The sequence below is a fragment of the Monodon monoceros genome, unplaced genomic scaffold, assembly GCF_005190385.1.
Source record: "Monodon monoceros isolate NGI ecotype Baffin Bay Population unplaced genomic scaffold, NGI_Narwhal_1 Super_Scaffold_5, whole genome shotgun sequence".
Taxonomy (NCBI): Eukaryota; Metazoa; Chordata; class Mammalia; order Artiodactyla; family Monodontidae; genus Monodon; species Monodon monoceros.
This window is the reverse complement of record NW_021703782.1, coordinates 74,590,383-74,609,678: the sequence shown is the minus strand read 5'-3', so window position 1 is coordinate 74,609,678 and position 19,296 is coordinate 74,590,383. Positions and strand designations below refer to the sequence as shown.

The 19,296-nt window shown below is 47.0% G+C and overlaps 1 protein-coding gene across 6 annotated transcripts in view; it reads left to right on the top strand.

Annotated features, from left to right (window-relative positions):
- TLE1 (TLE family member 1, transcriptional corepressor) overlaps positions 1–19,296 on the top strand; it is an 89,929-nt gene that overhangs the window by 64,212 nt on the left and 6,421 nt on the right. For all 6 annotated transcript variants that reach the window (XM_029202545.1, XM_029202544.1, XM_029202549.1 and 3 more), the window contains 4 exons: positions 546–736; positions 2,208–2,284; positions 16,541–16,790; positions 18,787–19,034. In XM_029202545.1, the coding sequence (XP_029058378.1) occupies positions 546–736; positions 2,208–2,284; positions 16,541–16,790; positions 18,787–19,034 (766 nt within the window). The remainder of the gene's footprint in view (positions 1–545; positions 737–2,207; positions 2,285–16,540; positions 16,791–18,786; positions 19,035–19,296) is intronic.

The following is a 19,296-nucleotide window of genomic DNA, read 5'->3' as shown; positions in this document are numbered from 1 at the left end:
CTTTTAACTTTATCTTCATCCCTGGCAAAGGAAAAATGTAACACTCTGGGCCCAGAGGAAGAGAGGCCCCAGAATATTCCCCCTAAACCTGTGCTCTGGTTTACATAAATCCAGGATCAGGTTTTCATTTGGAATTGGTAGCAGGTAATGGAAAATTTGGGGTGGAGGAGAAATCTTGGATTTTATCAAGAGAACCTTCTTTTGAGTTTAAGTCAACAGGTAGTGCCTGTGCCTCGGTCAGCCTTCTGTGAATTGGGTACAATGATGCTGCTTAATCTCCCTGGTTCGCAGTGTTGCCCAGTGTACCGACCAAGGAGGAAATATGTGGGCAGTTCTTCCCCTGGGGTCCATTCTTTCCTGGAGATGAATTCAGCTCCAGGGAAGAAGGGACCCTGTGTAGGATTTGGAGTTGGTACCCCTCTGCTCCCCCCAGCCTTCTCTCCTCCTTCCCTATAATGAAGGGCACTGAAGAGGACCCTGGAACTGATGGTCAGGCTGGACCTGAGCGGCCAGGTGAGTCACGTGCAGCTTGTGCTTCCTTGCAGCGGCCGGCCTGAGGACGCCCCTGGCGGTGCCGGGTCCGTACCCTGCGCCTTTCGGGATGGTGCCCCACGCGGGCATGAACGGCGAGCTGACCAGTCCCAGCGCCGCCTACGCCAGCCTCCACAACATGTCGCCGCAGATGAGCGCGGCCGCGGCCGCGGCCGCCGTGGTGGCCTACGGGCGCTCCCCGATGGTAGGGATGGCGGGGATGGCAGGCAGGCAGCCGTGGGTGGGCGCAGGCGGGCGGGCGGGACCCAAGGAGCGGCCAGCGGCCTGCAGTCCCCATGCCTGCAGACAAAGACCCAGTGTCCTCGCTGCGCCCGCCTCCCTCTTGTCCGCCTTCATCGGCATGCCGCTTCATTAAGTTAAGGCCAAATGCTTTTTGTTTTACTGTTTTTGTGGATGAAAAAAGGCAGTGTTTAGGAGCTACTTCAGCGGTTCAGGGGACATCTGGTTTTCTCCCACCAAAGTAGATTTTTTTTTTTTTTTTGGAAGGCGATGAAATGACTCAAGTAGCTCACAGAAGCCTTTTCATTCGTTTCTTGAAGTTGTTTGTTTTTTTTTTTCCTCTTTAATTCTTAGAAAAAAATATTTGAGGAGCCGTAATTTTCTCATTCCATCCTTATATTATTCTTTAAACCCAATAGCGTGACTTAGGTGTAAGAAGTGATCTCAGCTCAACAGGGAGAAACACAAAGGGACTGAAACCATGGGGCAGGTTCTCCTTCTTGTCCTACCTTCTCCCACTGTGTAAACGGCCTCATGTTTGACCAGGAAGAGACAGAACTGCATGTGAAGGGGAAAATTGACTGTGTAGTCCTTGACTGCATCAGGAAAAGGGACTAGATTGTAACTCATAGCAGATGAAAGTCCCTAAATCATTTCTGTTGGCTGTTTGAAATATGTCACGTGCATTTCTCTCCTCTCCCTTCTTCATTACCTCCAATAACTTGGGGTGATAGTAAAGTTCATCGTTTTTTTCCCTTATGTTGTACTACTAGGAAAGGCTGTGCAGTGGAGGGCGAGATAATTTAAAGCAAAGGGGACAGCTGAGGGACTAGGTACCTTCGTTAAGGTGCACAAAATAGAGCGTCCATGCGTGAATTTCTAAGCAATGACTTAGACCAGTGGTATGAAACGGGGTGATTTTGCCCCCTAGGGACATTTGGTCATATCTGGAGACACTTTTGTTTATTAGAACTGGGGGATGCTGTTGGCACTGAGAGGGCAGAGGCCACGGATGCTGCTAATTATCCTGCCATTCCCAGGCTGGCCCCCAACCGAGAACTATCTGACCTAAAACGTCGATAGTGCCAAAGTTGATAGTCAGGTTGTCCTGACTCAGCGTATTGCTCTTTGTACTTGTTTGGACAGGTAGAACATCCTAAGTCCACAGGGCGTATTTACCATGGGAAGCTGGTTCTCGATGCACGGATCAATCACACACCTTCCTACTTCCCAAAAAAGATTGTCTTGTGGTATTTAGAGGTGGCTGTATTATTTTTTTGCATTATAATCGTTCTTTTGAGAAATGCTAGCGCATGTCCCTGTTTCTGTTTCTGTTGCTTTGGGGATTTCTGAGTTTCTAGTGAAAAGTCTTTAGAGGTGTCACAAAGTGCCTACCCTGCATAAACTGAGTGTGCGATGCCTTATTCTGTTTCCAGGTTGGGTTTGATCCTCCCCCTCACATGCGTGTACCTACGATCCCTCCAAACCTGGCAGGAATCCCCGGGGGGAAGCCGTAAGTACCTCTAACTCTTCGGTTTTACTGTAAAGGTGGTTACTTAGTCATGGTTATCAGCAGACTCGAATTCCAAAGGGAGCACAGGCTTGGGCGTTTCCAAGGAGATTTCTAGTGTCTTTTCCTGAGGAGTGTTAACACTTGCTATAAATAGGCACCTGGTAGGTGTCACGCCTCTGTCTTCTTGCTGTGGATGATGTCATGCATTTAGTTATTTCTGGAGAGAAGCTGTTGGGGAGGGGGGCGAGGAGGGAGGCGAGAGCCAGGGGCGGTTGGTCCTCCTTGCTTGACCCTTCCTCAGAAAGCTGCTCTGCTTTGCCATTTGGTTAGGGGGTAGCTGCTGGAGATTTTCCACAGGACTGTGTTGTGGGCAATAAGCTGTCACAAACTTGAAATCTCAGAAATGGGAAACGTGCTGTTTCTTTACCCGGCTCAGTGCCACCTTTTCCTTATTTTGGTCGAAACGGGAGTTCCGTGAAAGGTACATTCTGTTGGATGCCAACATCGGGGGTTGACCATCCCCCCCTCCCCAGGAACCCCAAGTAAAGTTTTTCTGGGTGCTTTCCTCTGAGAGATTATAAAGTGCAACGTGGCTTTGGTGAGGAAGCAGGAGAGGTAGGTTAAAGGGCAAAAGAGCCTTCAGAATTTAAAAAGCCCCGTTGGTTATTCTTCCAGGGTCACTTAAAATCACCTGTTTTCCATAATATTGGTAATCAGAAACGTGATTTCAAAGAATTCCTAAAGTTCTCAATTTTTGTACAAAACAAACCTGAGGGCTTCCCTGGTGGCGCAGTGGTTGAGAGTCCGCCTGCCGATGCAGGGGACACGGGTTTGTGCCCCGGTCCGGGAGGATCCCGTGAGCCATGGCCGCTGAGCCTTCACGTCCAGAGCCTGTGCTCCGCAACGGGAGAGGCCACAGCAGTGAGAGGCCCGTGTACCGCCAAAAAAAAAAAGAAAAAAACAAAAACAAACCTGAAATGTGAGAGTCTGTCTTACTTCTCAGAAAATACTCTCTTCCCCTAGGATAGAAGATGGCAGAAAGCCAGTTCCAACTCATTGATTTTTCCAAATAGAGGTACCTGTCACAGGCCTTCAGGTTTTTTTTTTTTTGGTTATACCTTCTACCTTCAAGTGGTTTCTTTCAGCTATTACTCATGCATCTGTTGCATGTTGCATTATTTTGAGTGGTCCGTTCAACTACCTGGTCATCCTTCTGTGGTTTTTATTGCAGCCTTGCATCAGACAAACCAATAGCATGAGGAAAGATGGAATTCCTTACCCCGTCATCTGCTTTTAGAAAGCAGATTCCCATTGCTCCTCTTTCCCTGCGTTATAGTATCTGTTTCACGGTAATTTGGCTCATGATGAAATGAAGCTTTGGTTTATACTAGGAGCTAGTAGCAATGTTAGGAATTTATGGTGACATCTAGGCCCAGGGAAGAGCAGGACTGGGAAGTGGGGCAGCATCGCATATCCTTTCTTAGCTGGTAGATCTTTTCCGATTGAATACTTGTGAACTACTATGTTGTGTTTTCTTGGGAATGCCCCTGCTGTGTCCAGCCTGGAATGCCACAGGGCACTTACGGGTATTTCTTACCTGTGGTTTTGCTGGCAGTGTAGCTAGCTGTTGTGTGTCCCACTGTCTGGTGAGTGGATAAAGGGCAAATGGGGACTTCGCTAGCAGTCCAGTGTTAAGATTCGGCGCTTCAATGCAGGGGGCACAGTTTTGATCCCTGGTCGGAGAATTAAGATCCCAAATGCCGCAAGTTGTGGCCAAAAAATAAAGAAGAAAACGAGCAAACAGTTAATGTTGAGCCAAGATGCAGCAATTAACAGTAACTGACGGATCTTCAGGGAAATAATAGGCAGCTAAGGCCAAGTTCAGCGAACCATTAGGGAAAGCCAGTTTCAGGAGTCAGAGCTGTGGGGAGTTTCCAGCTGCCAAGCCCCCCCCCCCCCCCGCCCCAAATGTGAAATAGGAGGCAGAGGGCATGGGGTGAGCAGAGCTGAGAGCCACAGAGCTGGTCCTCAGGGCTGGTGTGGGGGGGAGGGTTAACTTAGACCCAGTTCCTAACAACTGTGTGTGCAGTTAGACACAGTTTACACCTTCAGTGGATGACAGTACTGGTGTCACGCTTCCTGGAGCCAAAACAGTCATGTCTTTGACTTGTGAGAACCTTGGATTTCTTTGTGCTCACAGCTGCGTAGGCTAGGACCACGACAGTGGGCAGAGAGGCAAAGTTGTGAGACTCAGGTATGACGGTGCTTTTCTTCCCTTGGTCAAAACGGGCACTGGGCTGTGGGTCGCTGCTTTCTAAAACAGTTAAAACATTTTCTTGGATTCTCTTTCAAGTTTAAGGTGAGCCATATCATGGGAGGAAGATTGAGTAAATTGGTATCAGACGGAAAAATGAACTTGCCCATTGTCTGGGACCTGGGCTGCGTACACTGTCTTAGTCCCCATATTAATCCATTAATTAGTATGAGAGGACGTACTGCTCTCATCGTTCAGTAAAGTAATACTGCCTGAGATGGTCTTCTCAAACTGGCTATGATGGTAGCAGACCAGTTTTTTCCCAATATGACAAAGATTGAGACTCTTATAACAGACAAATACAGATGGATGGGGGAAAAAAAGATACAGAATACAAGTCCCAGTTTTTTATTACAAGAGCCAGCAGTTGTGAACTGACTCTGAGTTGCTGTGTAAAAGTTTCTCAACACTTAGTCTTGAGGAGTGAGCACCTCGCCGGGGGCAACGGTGAATGTCAGCCGACCACACTGGGCAGCGTCTGTGTGAGGCTTATAAGAGGAATGGTGACAAACCGTCATGTCCAGGGTAGAGTGAACAAGGTGGTAAAGGGTTTGCGAGAGTCATTCTCTGAGAAACACCAGTCGAAGTAATATTTGGGAAGGACAGACGGAGGCTCTTCGTGGATGTTTGATGGAGAACTGTGTGTTAGGCGCCTGCCGTGCTCCAGGAAAGAAAATGTTCATCTTTCTGGCTTTGGGGAGAGCCTACTGATGTGGGGGGAATGTTAAAGGAACAGTAGATGCTTGAGTTAAGTTTGCGACAAATGCTGAGTGCTGTGAAGGCAGAGCGGTGGGTGATAGGCAGACAGGTAGAGAGTGACCAGAGTTAGGAAGGGAAGGCCTTCCTTGGGGCAGGGTGGATATGCAGGAAGCTGAAGCTGGTGCAGGAGGGATAAGGCCACCAGGCAGAGGGGGCCGGGAGGGTGGGCTGGTGCCAGTAGAGGGACAGTGGGCTCCCAGCACAGAGAGGGAGCTTGAGGGTTCACGGGCAGCTGCATGAGTGCCCTCGAAGAGTGGTACAGCCGGGAGAGTGCAGGTGGGACTGGAGGGACCTTAAAAGTGCATCTTGGGCTTCCCTGGTGGCGCAGTGGTTGAGAGTCCGCCTGCCGATGCAGGGCACGGGTTTGTGCCCCGGCCCGGGAAGATCCCACATGCCGCGGAGCGGCTGGGCCTGAGCCATGGCCGCTGAGCCTGCGTGTCCGGAGCCTATGCTCCGCAAAGGAAGAGGCCACAACAGTGAGAGGCCCGCCTACCACACACACACAAAAAAGTGTGTCTAGCGTGAATGCCCATCTGTGGTTCTAGTGGCCTCACCGAGTGGCTGCGCATCTCTGACCCAGCGCCTCTAGTGATGGCGACTCATTTTCCCTGGCTGTGTGAAAACTCTTCCAGCCCTTGAGTTGAGATCTGTCTCCCTGGAACTTTTATGCATCTATCCTGTTCTTTCCCACTCCCCGAGACCACACAGTGTGCTGCTAATCCATCCTCCTCAGGGCAGGCAGCTGTTCAGATATTTGGAGACCACCGTTTCTCCATGAAGGGTCTCTTCTGTCTGAGTATGTCCATTGCTTCAGCCCTGTGTTATGGGATGTGATTTCAGGTTCCCACACCATCTGCCTACTACCGTCTGGTCAGTCACCTCCCTCCTGTCCTCTCTTCTACAGATTTCATCAAAATCTGCTGACTAGGCATAGAGGACCCTATTGGGAGCTCACAGCCTAGTGATGGAGAGGTGGCATTAATCAAGTAATCACAAAAATAAATGTGTAATTATAATTGAGATAAGAGCTGTGACAGAGGAGTACTGTTTTTGTGAAATTCTGTGAAGGGCTGATCCCATCTGGAGGGTCAGGGGAGGATTCTCAGAGTGTTTTCAGAGCTGCAGTAATTGTGTAGGGGAAGGGCAAAAGACTCCAGGTGGAGGAACCAGCATATGCAAAACGCCCTGCTTCCTTCCATTGTTTTTATCAAAGTGGCGTAGAGCAAGATGACATTGCCACTGTTCTGTACTTGTTTTGGTGTCAGAGTGATCTAAGATCTCAGCAGGGTTTCCCAACCAACCTGGACATTTTTTCTCTCTCCCACTTCTAACTTCTCCTAACTTCTTTTTGTTAAAGGCATTGTCCCTATTTTTCTTCTTTTTTTTTTCTTTCATTTCTCTTGAACTTTATTTTATTTTTTTTATACAGCAGGTTCTTATTAGTTATCTGTTTTATACATATTAGTGTATGTATGTCAATCCCAGTCTCCCAGCATCGTCCCTATTCTACCTAACATCTGGACCCAAACTTTAGCCTTTGGTACTTCCTTGTTTAATTCCCATTTTTACCCAGTCTTCTTATTTGTTAAAATCCTCACTAAGGTCGTAGGTGAGTTTTTCCCTTAATGAAATATTTATCTGATCTTGTCTGTTTCTTGCTCAGATATCTTCAGAAGGCGCATATAAACTCCTGATGTAGCCCCTCTGGTAGTATCACCGCAGCCTTTTTTTCCAGCCTTGTGTGCTGCGTTCTTTGCATCCTGCGCTCTGGCCAAATGGGATAACGCTCTGTTCCATGAAGAGAAGAGCCCTTCTCCTACCTGGAGCAGATTTCCTTCTCACTAGCCTCTACCTCTTCCTGCGGAAATATTTTCTTTCCTTCAAAGACCACTTCAGCTGCTGCCTCCTTCGTGAAGCCTCTGCTGATGCCTTTCCCTATGTGCTGTCTCTCTTCTGGCACCTTGTAATGTCTTGTGACACTTTCCACACTTTGGCCTTGAGTTATAATCCTATGTCCAGGTCATGTTTCAGTCAGCTTCTTCCCCACTAGAACTGAAGCTTCTGAAGTCCCCTTGAGCACAGATACCCAGTAAACAAATGTTTGCCCCGTTGACTAGTGGAGGGGGTGGTGAGCCCAGGATTGCGCAAGACCCTATGATTCATCCTTTTCCAAGGGAGAGTGCAGTTTGCATTTTAGAGATGTGTAATGCTGATTTATAAGCGGTTTACCCTGACTGTGTTTCCAAACCCTCAAGGTGAAATTTAATTGCTGTTGTTTGGTCAGCTTAACTTGAACTCATTTTTAGTTTTAGGAAATTTGTTGCCTGAACTCTGTGGAGATCACTGGTAAGAAAGAAACCTGAAGTTTAGACAGATTGACATCTTCGTTGTACTCCACGCCTCTCTCCCCTCAAGGCATTTTTCTGGCCCCGTGGCACCGCTTTCCTCTCCATAAATACTTGGGGGGCTGAGCTCTACCTGCTTCCTATAGTAGCACCTAGAGGTCAGTCATAACTCACACTAATAATAGTTTGGCTTAAGATTCCAGCTAAGTTCCGGGTTCCTTTACCCTGTGTTTTAATGCTAGACACGTAATTGAGAAATCTTCCACCCACTTGTTTAGTGTTTAAATAAATCTTTAAACTACCTTTTTGGAGTTGGAGCCTAAAGGGAAGAGAAAATCTGAACTACATTTGGGGTAAAATTGCTTCTTAGGAAAACATGATTTGCGGCAGTGAATAGGGGCCAGTCCCGGCTTCTGGCTGAGAAGATGTGTCAGTGGCCAGTCCTCCTCCCTCTGCCCTCCATTCCTCTCTGATCCCTCTGCTGACCATGTCTGGATTCCACACTTAGTTTATTTCGTGGATTTGAAAATTAGTTCAGCCCCCTTTTTACTTGTCACGATATTTGGGTGATTTTTTGTCTTTTTTTTTTTTTTTTTTTTTTTGCGGTACGCAGGCCTCTCACTGTTGTGGCCTCTCAGGCTCCGGACGCGCAGGCTCAGCGGCCATGGGTCACGGGCCCAGCCGCTCCGCGGCATGTGGGATCTTCCCGGACCGGGGCACGAACCCGCGTCCCCTGCATTGGCAGGCGGACTCTCAACCACTGCGCCACCAGGGAAGCCCGATTTTTTGTCTATTAAATGATAAAAGTAACATGCTTATTTTGTGCCATATTATCACCATGTGGGTTTTAGTTTAACTCTTGTTTTTCTACTTTTTGATGGTCTGGGAATGTGTAGCTAATTTCTTGGAGTTATACTGAGGTGTGAGGCCCTTCCTTTTGATGTGAGTTATGTTTAGCTGCTGGACAACTGTCCCTTCCCTCTCTCTCCCTCTTCACCTCTTCAGAAATGGCTTTCAGCTTACCAGGCATAGTTTGTCTATTTCTTGATCGAATACTGCTGTTTGCCTGCAGTGGTTGGTTCCTTATCTTTGTCTTACTTTTCGTCCACGCATCTCTTGGTTTGTATCTTTGTCCTGCCTAGGAGCCCTGTTGCTGCCCCAGCACATTTACAATTTGGAAATGTTTAATTGATGGAGGAAGTAGGACCTAGAGCTCAGAATCATAAATGCTGACTTTGACCAGAGAACCTCCTAGTATATCAGCTAGGCCATCTCTTCTTCCTTACTTTGTCTAGTAATTTTCTTTTTCCTATCCACTTTAAGAAGTTCTGCATTTGCTTTTTTAAAAAATGAGGATAGCCGTGCATTCAACTAAATAAGGAAACAAACAAAAAGTCTTCTATCGTAAGGCTTTGAAGTCCTCAACTTGTCATTTAATTGTTACTAAAGCCCTCCATTGATGCAGAAATGCTGTCTTCAGATAGGGTAGGGGTTGCACCTGGATCTGCACGTTTGAGAGGATGCCCGGATGCCAAACTAGAAAAATCCTGTGAAAGAAGTAAAGGATTTCACAGATGTTAGGAGTTAGGTGTGCAGACCCTAAAAAATGTTAAAGGTAGAGCTTGTTACATTGGCAAAGAAAGAGGTTTTACCAGAAGGAGATGAATTATATACCTGAGGACATTTTTGTCCCTGAAATCTTAGAATAACATGGCTCTGGTTTTCTTTTCTTTTCTTTTTTCTTTTTTTTTTTTTGCGGTACGCGGGCCTCTCACTGTTGTGGTCCCTCCTGTTGCGGAGCACAGGCTCCGGACGCGCAGGCTCAGCAGCCATAGCTCACGGGCCCAGCCGCTCCGCAGCACGTGGGATCTTCCCGGATCGTGGCACGAACCTGTGTCCCCTGCATTGGCAGGCGGACTCCCCAACCACTGCGCCACCAGGGAAGCCTGGCTCTGGTTTTCTTATCACCCCACATCACAGCATCCCCAGCCTCCACCTTCCCTATACTAGTTCTTCAGGCTGAGAGCATCCTCCAAAGTCATAAGTTAACATTATTCTCATCTGTCTTAGAATGAGCCAAATGCCCCAGCTCTCAGCCCTCAGAGCCTCCTGTGCCCAGGGCTCCATAATGAAGCACATCAGTGACGCTGACATGCCTGGTGTTCTCCTTTTGTGTAGGGTAGGCGTCTCCCTCCTGATGGGCCCCATGAGCCCTCTTGAGTCGAGAGTGTCTAAGGTAGTGCCGATGTGGAAGCTAAGGTAAAGGTTAGAGCCCCACTTCTGTGGTTGGCTGACCTCTCCTGCTTACGAGCTGAGTTGGGCCTGTTAAGCTCCCCTGTGCCTCTTCCCTGCTGTAAATAATAAGGGACAGCGAGCTGCCTTCTGTGACGTGGGAACCAAAGGCTGAATCTATATCGTGCTTCGTACTTTCCTACGTGCTTTCATTTCCCCCACACCTCAGCAGTCACGTTGGTAGGGTAAGTTTTGTCAGGGCATGTTGTAAAAACAGGGAAATGAGGCCCAAATAAGTTCCGTGTGGTCCCCACATCTTATTAGTGACTAAACTGAAACTCTGACCTGGGTCCCCTCACTTCCTGAACTTTACTGCATGCTCTTCAGCACCTAGACTCCTGACCCATGGCAACTTCTGCTGCAGCTGGTATCTGAGGGGTTCCACATCCACCGGCTTCTGCTGATGGGTGGGCTGTGGATTTCACTGTTACTGTTGCTCTCGTTGCCTTTTGTTTTGCTCTTCATCAGCTCTTCATCTCAAGGGACTGCCTTCCCCCCTTGGGAAAGTTGGTACCACCTCTGAGCCACATTTGGTACGACGACTAGGAGTTCCTTGGGAGAGTTGCCTGGCAGAGCCCAGGTGGTTAGAGACTCCCCACCTTCTTGCAGCTCACTTTCCGTAGCTACACGAGAGTAAGCTACAAGGAGCAACCTGGCAGCTTACAAATGAAAGGTTGCTGGAGCAACCTTTCATGCCTCGATTTATAAGTGATTCGGTAGCAGTAAATGACTCGGGGCTTTCGGATTCGTTTACTGAGTGCCAGCTGTATGCTCGTTGGCGAAGTCATCCCAGACGACTCGGGAATGAGACAGACACATGTAAACGTGGGCTGTAGTTCTCAGCATGATACCGATTTATAGGATGAGCCAGGGTCCTGGGAAAGGACTCACAACACCTGGGGAGTTGAGGCAGGCCGAGGGAGGGGGAAGTGACGTGCGCTTAGGGGGACGCCGTGCTATTCTAGGCAGGAGGGAACAGTTTGTGCATGACGTGACAGCATGCGATATTTTAGGGGACTGGCCCGTTGTTCCATGCGGCTGGGAATTTAGGATACAAGGCGGTCATATGAACTGAGACTCATCAACACTCAATTGTGAAGGGCTCAGTGAGCCGTAGAGCCGGAAGAGCCAGTGAAGGTTTTGACATGATCAGATTCTTTTTGATACCTGTTAATACAGCAACAGATTCCCCCTCAAGAGGGCCAGGTTCACAGGCAGTGGGGTCTTGACCGCAGCCTTTATCTCTGGGGTCCGTGGTTCTTCATCACTGTTCGCTGGATCCGGCCACTGCCGTTCCTCTCTACTTCCAGCAAACCAACAACTCTAACACCTGTTTTCCTTTGCCCACGGAACACAGCATAGTTTTATTAACAGGAGCCAGTCTGCTAGGGAAAGACAGTGTGTTTCCCCAGAACGCAGTCCTGTTTCCCAGTTTGTAGCACCTGTGGGGACTCTGAGTGCCTTTACCTCTGCCGTGTGCCCAGTGACTGAAGAGTTTGAATGAGTTTGATTTCATTCCGTTTTTAAATCTGTGAGGTCCAGTGGGCTTTATTCTGTTCAGTTCTGCCACCACATTTCCGAGTCAGACCCTGATCTGCAGGCGCTTGATTCAAACAGCAGGGGGACTCAATTCTCTGAGGCTCTGGGATGTGGGTGGGTGGCCCCTAAGCAGGGCCCCAGGGGCTCCTTCTTTCTGCCCCACAGTTTGCCACCATCCTCTCTCCAAACGTCCTCCGCTCCTCTTTGCCCGGTGCTGTCTCCCCACCTCGCCTTTTAGGATTTATGAATTTCCCGGTTTTCCTGGCCTCACCATCGCCCTGTGCTTTCCTGGCTCCCACCCCACGCCTTCCTCCCTTTCCGCATTCCTGGCCCTCACACTGGTCCCCTGTTCGAGATAAGAGCCCTGGATTCAACATAGCCTCACTTTCCTCTTTTTAAGTCACGGGTGTTTAATATCGATGCTGTCATTTCCCGAAGACCCCTGCAGGTGTCGAGCCACGGTTAAGGGTTTTGCACTTTTGCAGCTGTTTTCTCTCTTTTTTTCCTTACAACAACCCCTGCGACCCCAACATTTTATTATTATTTCTATCTTGTCGATCAGAAAATGGACACATTACAGGGCTCAGGTAGTTAGGCCCGTTCGGAAAACCACAGTCAGTGAGACCTCGAGCCGGGGGCCCCCGCATCTCAGGTCCCTTTGAATCCAGAGTCTGGGCTCTTATCCTGGCTGTGGACCCAGCCTACTGTGTTCATCGGTCAGGAGCCTCCTCTCACCTTTTTCTTGAATAAACAAATAAATTCAAGTTTTTAAAATTGAGGCACACATATAGAAAAAAAATGTACACATCATGTGTGTATAGCCCAGTGACTTTGCACCCAGAGCACCTGAAAAACCCCTTCCCATGCCCCTTCCAGTCTCTAGGGGAACCACCACCCCAACTTCTTATACCAGAGGTGAATCCTGCCTGGGTTTGAACTTCTGTAAATGCAGTTGTACCATATGCATCCTTTTGTGGCTGGTCTCTTTCTGAATTCAGGCTTGAGAGATAGTTATAAATGTACACTATCCGTTTATAAATTCGCCCTCCTGGTTGATCTTACTTTCCCTAGTTCCTCAGTCAGTAAAGAGGGTAAGTTTCCTTCTGGGATCTCTTGAACGTTGTCACGATGCACCATCAATGTGGACTTTCTCAAAGACGTTTGTGTGCTTCCTGGAAGTGAATAACAGATTCCAAGCTGTCTTGTTTGCTCCCCTGGTTTTTCCTTCCTGTGGGTCCCTCTGTGAGCCACACCCGCCCTGTGCCTCACTGGGGTTTGTTCATTCGATTAGGCCCTCCAGCACAGCAGACAGCGCCAGCTTCCTCCGAGGCCCCCTCTGACTGATGTATTAACAGCCATATGGGTTTCCCCTGGGACAAACAAGTGTTCACAGCTTGTGGCAGCAGTTCGCTGCACTGTGAATCAATTTTAAACTGCCTAAGTATGATGATCACAGACCTCCTGTGCGGTTTAAAGAAGAGGACACCTAGGGGAGAGGTGGGTATCTTCCAGAGACAAGCATACAGCTCTCTGTACTTTGTGCATCTATTTTAATCTGGAACATTTAACTCTATAATAAGCAGAGTTCCAGTTGAAGCGAGATAAAATTTCCTTCCCCTAAAAATCAGGAATTGCTAAAAGGGTACCTGATGGAAACTGCCCACCTAGAGGTACCCACCTTGATTTATGGCGAACAGAAAAGCTAACCTTCACATCTGCCATTTTCCTCACAGCACAGAAAGCTTTAAGAGGCAAGTTCTCTCCCCACGTTTACCACCGTTCATTTGTTATTTTCAGGCCCAGGTCGTGGTGCCTGGTATCTGGGTCACATAATTTAGAATGTGAATAGACTTAAACCCCAGTTCTTGTGGTCTCATCTTCAAGGGCAATAATACAATGCTATCTGATTCCAACTCCAAATATCCTATAATAAGTGGCATAGGTTCAATTAAGTGTAATGTGCATGTATTGAAATATCATGTGGGCTTGATACATAACTAAGGACACTAAAGGATACTGTGAGCTAAAAATAGGAGATATAATAACGAAAAAGAAACAGACTCACAGATGTAGAGAACAAACTAGTGGTTACCAGTGGGGAGAGGGAAGAGGGAGAGGGATAAGTAGGGGTAGGGGATTAAGAGTTACAAACGATTATGTATAAAATGATCTGCAAGGATATATTATTGTACAACACAAGGAATATAGCCAATATTTTATAATAACTATGAATGGTATTATTTTATGAGTATATTATATTTTATAATTATAAAATATATTTTATTATAAAATAATAATGAGTATTATTTTATAATAACTATAAACTCACAACCTTTAAAAGTTGTGAACCACTGTATTATATGCCTCTAACTTATATAATGTTGTACATCAAATATACTTCAGTATGAAAAAATAGGAGATTTAGTGGTTTGGGTACTAAACCAAACCCTTGACATAAGGGCTTTGAGCTGTAGTTGTTTTATATGCATATTTATTTTCTAGGACATTCTTTGTGGTTCCCATTATGTGTACTCAGTCATTCAAATTAAGAGTAATGTTAAAGATTTGGGCCAAATAGCTGTATAAGATTAGTTACTGGAACCAGTTTGCTGGGAGATAACATATCTAAAATTGTGTCCTTTGGTCAGGGAGAAGGAGAAGTTCTTTTAAAAATCTTTTCATATATTTGATATTTTGTTTTGTTTTGTTCTTTAAATTTTATTTATTTATTTATTTTTGGCTGTGTTGGGTCTTCGTTTCTGTGTGTGGGCTTTCTCTAGTTGTGGCGGGCGGGGGCCCCTCTTCATCGCGGTGCGCAGGCCTCTCACTGTCGCGGCCTCTCCTGTTGCGGAGCACAAGCTCCAGATGTGCAGGCTCAGTAGTTGTGGCTCACGGGCCTAGTTGCTCTGCGGCATGTGGGATCTTCCCGGACCAGGGCTGGAACCTGTGTCCCCTGCATTGGCAGGCAGACTCTCAACCACTGTGCCACCAGGGAAGCCCGATATTTTGTTTTTATAGAAGGAAAATAACAGCATGTATTTTATTTTCAAGCTAAGGAAGTATGTGGTTTTATGTGCAGGCAGGTAGAAACCTGATATCTTCTATCAATTTTAAGTTTTGTGCATGCTTAGTTATTTTTCAAAATTTGATTTAGCATTAAAATGAAAATTTAAGTTCTGTATTAATGCCCAAGGTCTTTAGGATCTGTAAAGGGACTGCAAGGTGCCAATGATAAATTCCAGAAAGGGCCCAGACTTATTCCAGAAGGTTATGGGAGGGAGGAAGCCCTACGTACTTCATTTATTGTTTATGTATGCAGACCTATAGAAAAGCTTTAATGTTGAACTTCTAGATCACCGAGTGATGCTTTGGATAAGAAGAAAGTGAAAGCAGTGGTCTTCAAAGTGCCTAGTTCAGATGTGGGTGGGAAATAAAACGTTAGCACTCCTATATCTTCCATCCTCTACAGGGTCTTTTCTTTGTGCGTGCTTTCTAGTATCTGTAGTATATGAGTGCTTGGAGTTTAAATAATTAGATTGTTAGAGAAAAAATACGCTTTAAGATTTTAGTGTAGAAACAGAAGTGTGTGCTAGGATTAGGTTTGTTTGTATTTAACAGGGAAGAAAATAATAGCTTAAGTAAAATAGAAGTTTATTTCTCTCTCGCATAAAAGATACTGGCTGTCAGTAGCCCAGGGCAGGTATCACAGCTCCAGTGATACAGCCCCAGGTCTCACAGTGTCACCAGGACCTCTCCATTCTATCTTTCTGTTCTGTCCCCCTCAGCAATTGAGTTCCATCTTCAGAGTCACCTTGTGGCCCAGAAACGCTGCTGGAGCTCCAGTCATCTTGCTCATAGTTCAGGTAGCAAGAAGGAGGAAGAGAAGAAGGAAGGCACTCTCCCCTCCCTCTTTTAAAATTCTTTTTCTTTTCTTTTTTTTAATTTTTTTTTTTTTTTTTTCCCGGTACGCGGACCTCTCACTGTTGTGGCCTCTCCCGTTGCGGAGCACAGTCTCCGGACGCGCAGCCGCTCCGCAGCATGTGGGATCTTCCCAGACCGGGGCACAAACCCGTGTCCCCTGCATCGGCAGGCGGACTCTCAACCACTGCGCCACCAGGGAAGCCCCTTTTTTTAAATTAATAAACTTATTTTTTAGAACAGTTTTAGGTTCACAGCAAAATTGAATGGAAAGTACAGGTAGTTTCCATGTCCCTCAGGGTCCCCTTTCTTTCAAGTTATGAACTAAGTGCCGCCCAGCACCTTCTGCCTACATCTCGTCGGTCAGCACATGGGCATACCTGGCTAGAGCAACGCTGGGAAGAGTAGTCTTTTAGTTGAAAGCTTTGCTGCCTTCGATAAAACTGGGCTTTGTGGCCAAAGTAGACAGGGAGGTTGTTGAGGAGGAAACTTGAAGTCTTGTCACAAAGCCATTTGATGTAAGAGAATCTCTTTATTATTTTCTGTTAATTATGCAAAAGAGAGTTTAAGTCCAAGCCTTAAACTGGTACGTTTAGAAAGCTGTTTTTGTTTGTTGATGTTGAAATACGTGGTTTACCGTGTGTAATCATTATGAGCTCTCAAGGGCTTCATCTTAAGCATCAAAAATAATCATTTTAAATTATACTAAGGAATCATACAATTATACAGGGTACAAGAAGGAAGTATTTAATGTTAATTTGGAAGCACATGTAATGTTTTTTAACACGATTTGAAGGAATGCCTTACGGAATGAAGAGCACAGTTTAAAAATCTTAAAAAAGTTTTTAAAAAAGCATTTAATATATATCTTTTTTAACACACTGGACTTTGGCTGTTATTTATTTCGTTTGTTTCATCAGTAAACACTTCAACTTATACTGATTCCAAAAGGAAGTCGTGGCAAGAATCTTTGCTCTGTCTTTCTCATAGAAGCGTGCTGCGGTAGGGACTAATTGCTTTATGATAAATGTTTTTTCTGTCTCCTCTCCCGTTCTTCTCTCTTCTCCCTAACCATCCCCTCCCCAAAAGCGCATACTCCTTCCACGTTACTGCGGACGGTCAGATGCAGCCTGTCCCCTTCCCCCCGGACGCCCTCATTGGCCCCGGCATCCCCCGCCACGCTCGCCAGATCAACACCCTGAACCACGGGGAGGTGGTGTGTGCGGTGACCATCAGCAACCCCACGCGACACGTGTACACGGGCGGCAAGGGCTGCGTCAAGGTCTGGGACATCAGCCACCCCGGCAACAAGAGCCCCGTCTCTCAGCTCGACTGTCTGGTGAGTGAGAAGGAGCTGGTGCACAAGGGTAATTTCCTCCTGGAGTCTCAGTAAGGAAATCGCTGTTGGGGCCTGGGTTTTATTCCCATTATGAGGAAATGGAAGCGCATTCTGTTTCCTGTGTTAGCCATTTAGCTCTCCCCACTCTCTCCCCTCAGCGTGAAGGTTTCATTTGTTGCTGTTTCAGTGGTTAAATCCCAGAGTTGATGGATTTCTCTTAAAACATATTTTAACAGTAGTTTACAGAAGCGGTTCTTGTTTGAATGTGTATTCAGAAGGGGGTTTCCCGTTTAATGGATGGAGTGCAGCTAGGCCTGGACTCTGAGCCCTGCACTCCCCTCGACTTTTAATTTCCCTACAGCCTTTGGATAAATATTGAAGAGTAAACATTTGATAACGCGGCATAAAACCATTCTGAACAGGGTCTGTGCTTTCAGGGAGACCTGGCTGAGTTTTATGACCTTAAATTTACGAACGAGTTACTAGATCACACTGCAAGAAATCAGGGCAGCCTTCAGCAGAACGGGGGTGGTGGGAATGCTTCCCTGCCTCCCCCCAGCCAATACCGTGTTGCATTTTTCAGGATCATAGAATACATCAGGACATGTTCTCTACACAGTAGCCACAGGATTTACACACCACGTACCATTGGCCTTAAGTGGACCATAGGCCGCCCTGCCCCTGTAGGGTGTCTGCCTGCACTTTGCTTCGGCATATGGTACACTTTACCTGCTGCCCCCCTGGCAAGTGGCAAGGATTCCTGAGAGGGTGTTTCCAAAATGAAGACTGACTGTGTTTTTGAGACGAAAAGCCTCTTTGGGCTAGTTCTTGGGTTTTTTTTTTTTTTTGCAATCAAATAACTTAAAAATATATCCATTAATGAAAGTTAAACATAGGGAAACATACTTAAACATCTTACGGGAAAACCCAAACAAGCTTTTTGGCAACCCAATGGTAGGAGAGTTTTGTAACACTCATCTTTTTTGAAATTACATTGCTTAAAGTTTCTCTAATCTTTGAACAATAGGCCATGGTTAAAGCATACTAAAGACTCTGACTGTATCTGTTTGGGTCAAAGGATAGCAGTTATTTCTTTGTTGGAGAGGGCGGGGGTCATTTTAGGTCCCACCTCCCTTTTCTAATGTGTTGGTTTTGATGGAGAGATGCCTTTTTTTTTTTTTTTTTTTTTTTTGCCATATGCGGGCCTCTCACTGTTGTGACCTCTCCCGTTGCGGAGCACAGGCTCCGGACGCGCAAGCTTAATGGCCATGGCTCACGGGCCCAGCCGCTCTGTGGCATGTGGGATCTTCCCGGACCGGGGCACGAACCCACGTCCCCTGCATCGGCAGGCGGACTCTCAACCACTGCGCCACCAGGGAAGCCCAGATGCCTTCTTTTATTCATTTTTTTGGCCTTTGGATTGAGAGGCTTAAATATCACAGCAGCCATGTTACAACTTGAGAAAGCAGCTGTGTTCAAGTCTCAGACAAGGATCCATTTGGCTAATAAAGACACAGTACAAGCCTTAGGCAGAAACTTAAGAGTAATGAAAACCAAAGCATAGGTAGTATGTCTGCAGTTTCCAAATAGTAAATAACGGAGGCTGATGAGGTCAAAGATTTATAAACTAGCTGTGAAAAGTGGTTTCTTTGTAAAGAAGTACATGTACCCTTACCTTACATCCCCTGATCATCTCAGTTCCGTCTACTCAGCAGGAAATTGGGCTTCGGTGGCAGTTATATCTAAGCCTTCACACATGCTGAGCAATCCTGTGAGTTTGCTTTGTTTACGACTTCAAAGGAGCCAGGGGCCATCAGATGCTGATCTTTACTACAGAACGCTTGCTTTGGTAGTGTCCACGAAATACCACTTTTTTTTTTTTTTTTTTTTTTGAAATACCACTTTTTAAGTCAACAGTGGAGACAGCAGTTAGAGAACATGGCATTGTTACTGCTTGGTCATGCATTATAACAATTGAATTATGTTTATTTCACAGAACAGGGATAACTACATCCGTTCCTGCAAATTGCTCCCTGATGGCTGCACTCTCATAGTGGGAGGGGAAGCCAGTACCCTGTCCATTTGGGACCTGGCGGCTCCCACCCCGCGCATCAAGGCAGAGCTGACGTCCTCGGCCCCCGCCTGCTACGCCTTGGCCATCAGCCCCGACTCCAAGGTCTGCTTCTCATGCTGCAGCGACGGCAACATCGCCGTGTGGGACCTGCACAACCAGACGCTGGTGAGGTGAGCAGGGGTGGTTTCCTGAGTGGGGCTTCCCTGCTTGAGTACCTGGGTCAAAAGGCCCCCTAGGGCTTCCCTGGTGGCGCAGTGGTTGAGAGTCCGCCTGCCGATGCAGGGGACAGGGTTCGTGCCCCGGTCCGGGAAGATCCCACATGCCGCAGAGCGGCTGGGCCCGTGAGCCATGGCCTCTGAGCCTGCGCGTCCAGAGCCTGTGCTCCGCAACGGGAGAGGCCACAACAGTGAGAGGCCCGCGTACCGCCCAAAA